The following is an 11,249-nucleotide window of genomic DNA, read 5'->3' as shown; positions in this document are numbered from 1 at the left end:
GCAGTTTCTTCAACAAATGGTGCTGGGAATATTGGACAGCGACATGCAGAGGAATGAAACTGGGCCATTTTCTAACACCCTACCCCCAAACAGACTCAAAATGGATGAAAGACCTAAATGTGAGACAGGAACCATCAAAATCCTAGAGGAGAACATAGGCAGCAACCTCTATGAGCACGCCCACAGCAACTTCTTGTAAGACATGTCTCCAAAGGCAAGGGAACCAAAGGCAAATATGATCTACTGGGACGTCATCAAGATAAAAAGCTCTAGGTCTTGTTGTTGTTGTTGTTGTTTTAAAGATTTTATTTCTTTATGTCAGAGAGAGAGAGCATGAGCAGGGTGGAGGGGCAGGGGGAGAGGGAAGAGCAGACTTCCTGCTGAGCAGGGAGTCCCATGCAGACCTCCATCCCAGGACCCTTGGATGATTACCTGAGCAGAAGGCAGACACGTAACTAACTAAGCCACCCAGGCACCCCAATAAAAAGCTTTTGGATAGCAAAAGATCAGTCAACAAAACCACAAGACCACTACAGAATGGGAGAAGATTTTGCAAATGACAGAAAAAAAGGCTAGTATCCAAAATCTATAAAAAACTTATCAGACTCAACAGCCAAGAACAAACCATCCAATCAAGAAAGGAGCAGAAGGGACGCCTGGGTGGCTCAGTTGGTTAGGCCGCTGCCTTCGGCTCGGGTCATGATCCCAGGGTCCTGGGATCGAGTCCCACATCGTGCTCCTTGCTCGGCAGGGAGCCTGCTTCTCTCGCTGCCTCTGCCTGCCTCTCTGCCTACTTGTGTACTCTCTCTGACAAATAAATAAAATAAAAATCTTTAAAAAAAAAAAAAAAAAAAAAAAAAAAAAGAAAGGAGCAGAAGACATGAACAGACATGTCTCCGGAGAAGACATCCATATGTCCAATAGACACATGAAAAAATGCTCAACATCACTCGGCATTAAGGATACACAAATCAAAACCACCATGAGATACCACCTCACAACAGTCAGAATGCCTAAAATTAACAAGTCAGGAAAGGACAGATGTTGGTGATGATGCAGAGAAAGGGGAACCCTCTTACACTGTTGGTGGGAGCTCAAGCTGGTGCAGCCAGTCTGGAAAGAGTATGGAGGTTCCTCAAAAAGTTGAAAATAGAGCGACCCTACGACCCAGCAATCACACTACTGAGTATTTACCCTAAAGATACAAATGTAGTGAACCCAAGGGGCACATGCACCCCAGTGTTTATGGCAGCAATGTCCACAATAGCCAAACTGTGGAAAGAGCCCAGATGTCCATCGACAGATGAATGGATAATGAAGATGTGGTAATATACTCAGCCATCAGAAAAACGAAATCTTGACTTTTGCAACAATAAGCATTGGAACTAGAGGGTATTCTGCTAAGCGAAAGAAGTCAGTCAGAGAAGACAAGTATCATATGGTCTTACTCCTATGTGGAATTTAAGAAACAAAACAGAGGACCATGGGAGAAGGGAGGGAAAAATCACAGAAGACGAAACCGAGAGGGAGACAAACCATAAGAGACTCTTAATCACAGAAAACAAACTGTGGGTTACTGGTGGGGGGGGGGGAGTGGGATGGACATACTAGGTGGTGGACACTGTGGGGGTGGGGGGCACGTGGTGTAGTCAGCACTGTGTGTTATGTGAGACATGAATAGCTGACCTGTGCCTCAGAAGCTAGGAATACATTATATGTCATCCAATTGAATTTGAATTTTAAAAAATAGGAAAAAGAAAACAAAATTAGTGATTTCTCCTCAACAGGCAATGGGTTACTACAATTCACATGGTTTAGGTATATTCTTTAAATGTATTTTATTTCATTTTATTTTTTTAAGATTTTATTTATTTATTTGACAGGCAGAGATCACAAGTAGGCAGAGAGGCAGGCAGAGAGAGAGGAGGAAGCAGGCTCCCTGCTGAGCAGAGAGCCTGATGCGGGGCTTGATCCCAGGACCCTGGGATCATGACCTGAGCCGAAGGCCGAGGCTTTAACCCACTGAGCCACCTAGGCGCCCCTAAATGTATTTTAAGCTATATAAAATTATTCACTAAGCTTCTATACTAGAATTCTCAACCCTTAAAAACCTAAATTTCTGGTGAAAGTTGAGAGGTAAACAGTAGGGGACTGTCTCTTATCCTAGCATTCCTAGCGGATTGGCAGATTTATAAATGCTTTTCATAATTTTTAGAAACACATGACTTCTCATAGTAAATTTTCCAGATTGACATAGGACGTGCTATCTTGAGCTCCTCTGTAAAAGGAAACCAAAAGTAGATAAATCAATGTTCCGTGAATAAATAAATAAAAATTTAAGGTGGAACAGTTCCTCAAGCTTCTGTTAGAGCCCTGCACATATCTGGTCAGATCTGTTTAAGTCAGCTGAGTTCAGTTTCTCCAGGTGCTGTTGTTTACAATGTGGCTATTTAGTTCTCAAAGCCCAGAATTGACATAAGTGTTTCCAATGACTAAAAGGGATGGGCTACTTTATTATCTATCATACTTATAACAAGTCTAGCGTTATGTGGCTGATTTTATGCAATTCATACAATAGGAAAATGATCGTGAGTGAAAGTGATGTACTCTCGCTCCAACACTCACTTTGTCTCAGCGCTAAAGTGTGGTCACTGAAAAAAAAAATCACTGTTTGTTGTTGTTGTTGTTGTTGTTGTTGTTTCAAACCTGAAGATAGTAGTGCTTGGAAATAGGATTCTCTGTAGAATTTACGGTTTGCTTAGGATGCGTAGCTGGAGTAATAGCGTTCCTCTGCTTTTACTTCCAGAGCCTGAGAACCTGCGTTAGAATTGGGCCAGATACTCACATGCTTCTCCTACACTTCCAAAGATAAGGGACTTGAAGGTATGTGCCTTCACAAAGAAGGGGAGGATTGCTTGTAAATTATACCTCACCAAATTTGATTCTTCTAAAAGATGGCGGGAAGGAAACCTACTGGCACCTGAACAAAAGAAAACCGGTGAACTTGTCATACCCATAGGCCCACGTATGGGTCTCGTGGTTTTCACGTGTCAAAATGTTCCTCGCGGGATTGGCAGGCGGGGAGGCCCCGCCCAGTCCGCGCGGCGCGCGCGCTGCCCTCGCCCCGCCCCCTTCGAGAGATCCGGGCCCAGGCGGCTCCAGCAGCGCCAGAACCGTTCAATCTGTAGCCGCGTCCGCTGTGCACCTTCGCTCAGCAGTTCCCGCTCAGCCGCGACTCTGCCTGGGGCTGGGTCCTCGGCCGCTTCCTCTGCCTCTCCCGCCTCCGTCCGCTCGTGTTCTCTCGCCTCTGCCTCAAGTGTAAGAAGGGAAAGTTGGGCGACGCTGAGCAGTTTCTCCCGGACAGAGGTCCAGTCCCACTCGGATGAGAGACAGGTGCCCTCCTGCGCAGCCCCGGCCGGGCCGCAGCAAGCACGTTCTGCTTCCCGGCCCGCGGGTTCCTTCAGAAGCCACTCCGCGCCTCACCTGGGACTCCCCCCGGCTGGGGGTCGCGATGGAGCCCACGGCCGCCACCAAGTTCACCGGGCGCTTGTCGCTCCTGTTTCTGCTGCTGCGGCTGCTGCGCGGGATCGCGGCGGCGCCCGCGGGGTTGGGCGTGGGCGCGACGCGAGGCGGAGGAGAGACAGGTGAGTCCCGGGACCTTGGGACCCTTGTCGCCGTCTGGGGCCGCCGACGCCCCGCCCCCCTCAGGTCCCCGTCACGGGCTCCTTTCCCGCTCCGCGGAGTCCGCCGGGACTCTGTCGCGCTGTGGGACGGGAAAGAGGGGACCTGGGCCACCACGGACTGCCAGGCTCTGGGCGCGCGGAGCGGGGGAGGATGGGGCGAGAGGTTGCGGCGGGGAGGCTGCGGTCGGCCCCAGCCCCCACCTGCCCCTCGGTGAGCAGGTACCCAGTCCCGGAGCTCCGGGCTATGCGCAGGACAGGGCGATCGCGCAGGGCCTGGACTCCCACAACCCCGCGACTCTGCCCCTGACGCAACTTCTCCGTGCGTCACCATCCCCGCCCCTCCAGCGCTCCCCATCGATGTATTTTGTGGACCTCTTTGCGGTTTTTTTGGTTGGTTTTGGGAGTTTCTTCGGTTTGTTTTGCTTCTGTTTCTCTATCATTCTTACTTATGCACTTCTCTGAGCCTTGGAATCCCTTCTCCTCTCTGCTCGGGAAGTTCTTGATAATCTAGCCAGTGCCTCGCGGGACAGACCTGTCTCCACTTTACCGGGACCCATCCTTGGAGCACATTAGCGCCATCTCCAGGGCCCTGCTGAATCCTGCGACCCATGAGCCTGAACTCTCCCTGGTCTGGCTTTGGAGTCTGTCCTCACCCTGCCCCCACCCTGCCCCAGCTCCTCAGGAGCAACCCCCTCCCTGCCCTTCATCTTCCTACAGGACACCGGCCTGCATCCTGGCAGTCCTCGGACATGTAGGCCTCCTGTGCTATGGCCAGGCTGGCGTGTCCCTGGACTGGGTAGAGTGACTGATGCAGGGTTTGGCCTGGTAGACCTGGGTTCCTATCTGGGGCTATGTGGCCTCCTGCCAGGCAGAGGCATCCTGATCCTATCCCAACAAGGGAAGAGCGCCAGCCTCCAAGGCTAGGCGGAGCTGCTGTGCAGGGACAGTCCTTGCTGTGTCTTGCGCACATGCTAGTGCTGTCACCTGGATGGCAGAGGGGTGCCTGCTGCTCTTACTCTTCCAGCCCCAACCTCCACCTGTGTTTTCCCTTCGCAGATGCTCTCTCGCTTTCCTACAATTTCTCCATCACATCTCAGGCCGGGCCTGGACAACCATGGTGTCAGATTCAAGGCCAGATCAATGGAAACAAGTTTCTTTCCTATGACTGTCAGAGCAAGGAGTTCAAACCCATTGGTCCTCTGGGGATGAAGCTGAAGGACACAGCATTTTGCGGGACACAGAGGGAACCTCTGGAGGACCTGGTGGAAGAGCTCAGAAAGAAACTGCTGGACATCAAAGCAGAGATTTTCACTAAGAGTGGTGAGTCCGAAGGCCCAGGGTAGAAGGAGAACACTTTGGCAGGGTCGGGGAGCTATTGTGTTCACGTAAATCTTTGAAGTGGGTCCCACACATGCGGCCCAGCAGCCAGGGTAGACGAGGAGGCCAGAGCAGGACCAGGAGGGCTGGGAGTGAGCTGAGGAGTGCACAGTGGGTAGGGCAAAGGATTGGTCAGGACCAGAGGCTGACTTGTACCCCTGCTGGGGGCAGGGGCAGGTTCTCTCACCATGCAGGGCAGGCTCATGTGTGAGCGTGGGGCCGATGGACACGCCAGAGAATCCTGGTGGTTTTGCTTCAACGAGCAGTTGACCCACCTCTTTGACCCGAAGAACAGAAAGTGGACAGTGGTTCCTCCTGGAGGCCAACGGTTCAAGGGCACATTGGACAAGGACAGAGAGCTGACCAAGCTGCTCGTGAGGACCTCAAACGCAGACTGTCAGAGCTGGCTCCAGCAAGTGTGGGAGCACTGGGATGAAATGCAGGAGACCACGGGTAACTCAGAAGACTGGATGGAGTGCTGGTTCTCTTGCGATGAGCTCCACCTGCCCCACAGTATGGGGGGTGTGTGTGTGTGTGTGTGTGCGCGCGTGCGTGCGTGCGTGTGTGCGTGTGTGTCTGAGGGAGAGAAATTAATCCATCCATGGCGAATTCTTCCTAGTATAATAATGGCCACTGGAATGTTCTAACACCCTTCCTTTCCCTTCTCACCTCCTTGGAGTCACTTCCTGGCTGCTCGCACCTTTGTGCTTGGGTATTTCTTGGATTTCTTGCTGCACCAAACAGGGGAGCACCAGTCTGTTTCCAGAGATGGCCCTATGTTCCTTTTTCTGAGAATCATCATCTTTTCCGTGTCACCTGGTGTATTGCTGGAAATCCTTCAGTGCCGCCGGGAATGTGGTTGTCACCATCCTTGTCCTGCATCACCTCCTGTGTGTCACAGCAGGAGTGACTGCTTACATTGCAAGCCCTGCTTCCCCTATTGGCTGGAGGAGCCCCTAGGGCACAGAGAACATCCCCTCCCTCCTTGCCGACATGAGCACTGGTCCCAGCAGCTGCCACAAGGACAGTGATAGACACCATCTGCCTGGTAGGATGGACCTGGGCCCGCAGGAGCTGAGGAAGCCTCCCCCAGTTTGGGGTCCCAACTGGGGCTCTGATCCTTGTGTTTTCATTTCAGTGCCACCAACCATGCGACAAGACACGGCCCGGGGCAGGGCCAAGGCCATCAGACCCGGCACCTGGATCTTCCCCCTGCTCTTCAGCTGTGTGGTCATACTTGGCATCTCTGTTGGAGACCATTAGATGGACAGGTAGTGAGAGCAGATTGAGAGGGAAGGGAGGAGCAGATGGCCTGCTATGAGCACAGGGAACGGTGAATTCCCAGCCTCACCCCTGCCTACTGCCTGAACCTTCTCACAGGGCAGTGGGACCAGGTGAATGAGATCTCATACCACGTGCTGGCAACAACTTGGGCAAGCTCGGCTCTGAGCTCTGATATGGCCTCACTCACTGTTAAGGCCACTGGGAAAGGGGAGGGGCCCACACCACTGCTTAAGGCCTGTCAGTGCTAAAGGGATTGAGGGAAGTCAGGCCTTGCTCTGACCCGCTTCTCCATTGGAGAGAGTCAAATTGGGCCCAGGGTGGGTGGTGTGGGGACAGCGGGGACACACAGCATGGGCCATACTCCCCTTTGAGAGAGAGCAGCATGGCAGCTCCATAGGACATCTCAAGGAGAAGGGGACCCCATCCGGGCAGTCATAAGGACAAGGGGCCAGGGTCTAATCCCAAGAAGCGGGAGTGGGAAGGCCTCTGCAGACCAACTCAAAGGGCTAGACAGTAGTGCCGTGTTCCCCCGGAACATGGCTTGTGTCTTTGCATGTAAAGCAGCAAGTGTCCAGTAGAGACCCTGCATGACAGGACTAGAAGGAGGCCGGTCCTCCGTGCAACAGTGGGAATCCTGGCTGAGGCTGGTGCCATCCCGGCAGCTAGCTTCCTGCAGACCTCAGATCCTGAGCCACTGAGCAGCCCCTGCTTTGGGCAGGGCTGACCTGGGAGATGGGCTGACTGAGCTCCCCTGTGAGCTCCCAGCTGAGCCGGACCAAGAATGGATTGATGGGGGAAGGGATCATCAGACTAAGAGCTCTTTGTGCTGCTCACCAGGAGGCTGGGAGGGAAGGGAAAAGAAGGACCTTTGCCCACAGTGTTCCCTAAGGTTAGAGGTGTCCAGTGCAGGCCCCTGTCTTCTGTCAGATCCCCCAGCAGATCCTTATGACCTGCCATGAGAGGGAGCGTAGGAACCCCAGTCACATGAGCACGTTAGTTTCTTACTCGCTTTGGTCCTGAGCCCAGACCATTGGAAACAGTGTCTGGGGCTGACTCAGTGATTTGGTTCAGGAGGGAGGAGGTTTGTAAAGGTGGCTGGGCCCAGGGCTGGGGTCATGGCTGCGGGGAAAGCATGTCCCTGGACAAGGGCAGGGCTCTGGGGTGGGGAGTGCTGGGGGAGGCCAGCCCCAGGACAAGAGACCCAGGATTTCCTCTGCCACGAAGACAAACACCTGTTCTTTTCTTAGGCTGCCAAGTCCACCAAGAAACCTCTGAGAGTGGGACCAGCTCAGGGACTCTGCCTCTGGGCCAGCTGCCTTTGGATGAGCTGCTGTTCATCCTTAGATGGCCACCAGCATTTTCAAGTTTACAAATCCAGAGTCCTCAGTCCAACCACGTGGTGCAGGACCGTGAACCTCTCATACCCCTTCTTGCATTTGGTGGCTCTCCTGTTCAGCACTTTCCCTTGGCATATTCTATGCCGTTTTCTGTCGGTGCTACGTGATGGAATTCTTGCACTGAAATGTTTAAGTACTTGACCGAGGAATCTCAATGAAGAGAACGTTTCCCATCTTGTCCTTTGGTTGTGCAATATTGGATTTTTTCTCTGTAAGGTAACCATGTCCTTGCAGACAATATCACCAAGAAGATACCGTTCGAAGTTATAGAACCTCAGGGATTTTTTTCTATGTACTGAGAAAGAAGCTCATTGACTTTTAAACAGGATGACATATGTGTGATTATTTTCTTCAGTAAATTATGCCCAGATACGTATATTTAAATCAATATTATCTCTACTATAAAAATATATAGCTATTTTGGAATTTTTAAATTCTTTTTTCTTTTTTTTTCAAAGATATTATTTATTTGAGAGGGAGAGAGAGGGGGAGAGGGAGTGAGCACAAGCTGGGGGAGGGGCAGAGGGAGAAGGAAGAGCAGACTCCCGGCTGAGCAGGAAGCCGGTTGTGGGGCTCCATTCCAGAACCCTGGGATCCTGACCCGAGTTAAAGGCAGACGCTTAACTGACTAAGCTGCTCTAGGCACCCCTGGAATTTTTTATTTTTATTTTTATTTTTTTTTAGTGTTACAAAGATTTTTGTTTATTTATTTGAGAGAGAAAGAGGGCGGGAGAGAGAGAAAGCGCGTGTAGGGGAGAGGGGCAGAGGGAGATGGACAAGCAGGGTCCCCTCTGAGCTGCGAGCCCAGCAGGAGGATTGATTCCAGGACCCTGGGATCATGACCTCAGCTGAAGGCAGACACTTAACTGGCTGAACCACACAGGTGCCCCTGGAATTTGTTTTATATCCCAAGGGAACTCATGGAATTTTGCTCTTCCTCCACTGTGTGGGGTAAATCAAAGTGGTGATTCTGCTAGATCTGTTGGGGAGATAGAGAATTGAAGGATCGCTCAGAAATCCACTTTCAAGCAGTCATCTGTCAGTCTCAGACATGATCCTGACGGGCCAGATGCAAACAAATGTTCTGGGAATGAAGCAGTCGAGAATCTTTCTGAGTTTCCCGGATCCCCCACCACAGCACTGTCTCTCCTGTCATCTCTCCCCACTGACTCACGTCCTTCAGAGCACAGTGAGTCTTCAGCTCTGCTTCGAAAAGGTGATTTATTCCCTCATGAGCAAAGGATCGGTCTCCAGAACATAAAGAGCTCCTGCAAATACCTGTGTGTAAGTCTGGCTCTCCTAAGGTCTGTGCAAATGCTTAGAGCAAGTCACAGACCGTAAAGCAGCCTATGAAGTCACTGAACACATCCCAAGTAGTCAAGATAACACGAAGAACCACGGGCTTGCTTTATCCATGCATCACACCGACAAAATTTTAAAGAGAGCTATAGCAAGTGGTGGACAGGAAGTGGAATAACAAGAATTCTTTTATGGGTTGGTAGGATTATAATGAAATCACTCACTCGCACTATATTTCCCTCTATCCAGACGGTGGCTGGTGTGTTCACCCTACTGCATGGCAATCCCAGTGTTCATTCGAGGCTAGAAGCACACGGGGACCAAAAAGCAATTGAGATGTAGGATTTTTTACTGCAGTGCTATGTGTCATAGCAAAAAATTAGCCATATGATATCCAACTGAGGCACAATATATACAATGTGTTAGGAGATTTCTGTTTCTCTCTACTTAAGACTAAATAATCTGAACCACTGTCAAAAAAAATGACACAAAGGTGGGTCAAAACACCAGCCGAACAAAGCTTTCCAATATGTATTGAGAACTTCTGGACAACATACAGTTCCGGCAGACTCCTACATCTAAATCTCTTCACCGACATTTAAAAATTAAACCAATCAACCAAAAAGGCAAATCAAACACTTGAACCCTCATCTTCAGCACATCCAGGAAGTGGAAAATGCCCAGGTCCATCAATCTCTTTGACCATATTGGTCATTGCTGGAACAACTTGAAGCAGAGTCTGAGGACGAGGAGGCCCTCAGGTACCATGCGACCTTCTAAGAGATGATCTTGTGGTGACCCAGGGGAATATCCTGGTGTGAGGAAAATATATCCTAAAATGTTGTCATTACGGGACATCACAAAAACTGGGAGGACATCAGTGTGACAGTGGAGTTCCTAGCCAGTAGGATCCAATAGCACATTAGAAGGATTATTCACCATGACCAAGTGTTTGTTACTCCTGGGATACAGGGATGGTTCAACAACATCCACACACCAATCAGTGTGATATACCACCTTAATAAAAGAAAGGACAAGAACCATACAATCCTCTCAATAGATGCGGAAAAAGCATTTCACAAGGTTCAGCATCCTTTCTTGATGAAAACTCTTCACAGTGGAGGGATAGCGGGAACATACCTCAATACCATAAGAGCCATATATGGAAAGGCCACAGTGAATATCATATCAATGGGCAAAAACTGAGAGCTTTCCCCCCAAGGTCAAGAACAAGGCAGGGATATCCACGCTCACCACTGTTGTTCAACATAGTACTAGAATTCCTCGCCTCAGCAATTGACAACAAAAGCAAAGAAAAGGCATCTGAATCAACAAAGAAAAAGTCAAACTCTTACTCTTCACAGATGACACGATACTCTGTATGGAAAACCCAAAAGACTCCACCCCAAAATTGATAGCACTCATACAGGAATTCAGCAAAGCAGCAGGATATGAAATCAAGGCATAGAAATCAGTTGCATTTCTGTACACTAACAATGAGACAAAAGAAGGAGAAATCAAAAAGTTGATCTTGTTTACAAGTGTGCATAAAACCCTAAGATGTGTAGGAATAAGCCTAACCAAAGAAGCAAACTACAGAACTATAGAAAACTATAGAACACTCACGAGAGAAACTGAGGAAGATGCAAAGAAATGGAAAAACGTTCCATGCTCATGGGTTGCAAGAACAAATATTGTTAAGTGTCTATGCTACCTAGAGTAATCTACACATTCAAAGCAGTCCCTGTGAAAACACTATCAGCTTTTTTTCACAGAGCTGGAACAAGTAATCCTAAAATTTGTATGGAACCCAGGAAAGACTCCAAACAGCCAAAGGAATATTGGTAAAGAAAATCAAAGCTGGTGGCATCACAATATTCTGGACTTCAGACTCTATTACAAAGCTATAATCCTCAACACAGTATGGTACTGCACAAAAACAGACACATAGATCCATGGAACAGAATGGAGAGCCCAGAGATGGCCCCTCGACTCTGTGGTCAACTAATCCTTGACACAGCAGGAAAGAATATCCTATGGCAAAAAAGGGCAGTTTCTTCAACAAATGGTGCTGGGAATATTGGACAGCGACATGCAGAGGAATGAAACTGGGCCATTTTCTAACACCCTACCCCCAAACAGACTCAAAATGGATGAAAGACCTAAATGTGAGACAGGAACCATCAAAATCCTAGAGGAGAACATAGGC

General features: G+C 49.6%; 1 protein-coding gene across 1 annotated transcript; it reads left to right on the top strand.

The window, feature by feature from the left end:
• Window positions 1-3,511: 3,511 nt before the first annotated feature.
• Window positions 3,512-6,323, top strand: LOC308344320 (UL16-binding protein 3-like; the record flags this gene model as incomplete). The annotated part of the gene is made up of 4 exons (XM_080805898.1): window positions 3,512-3,644; window positions 4,740-5,003; window positions 5,232-5,513; window positions 6,199-6,323. 4 exons carry the CDS (start codon window positions 3,512-3,514, stop codon window positions 6,321-6,323), a joined length of 804 nt encoding a protein of 267 aa, XP_080662024.1.
• Window positions 6,324-11,249: the final 4,926 nt, after the last annotated feature.

This window comes from Martes martes (genome assembly GCF_963455335.1).
Source record: "Martes martes genome assembly, chromosome: 6".
NCBI lineage: Eukaryota > Metazoa > Chordata > Mammalia > Carnivora > Mustelidae > Martes > Martes martes.
Note: the sequence above shows the minus strand (reverse complement) of the source record. Positions and strands in the feature narration are given on the sequence as shown.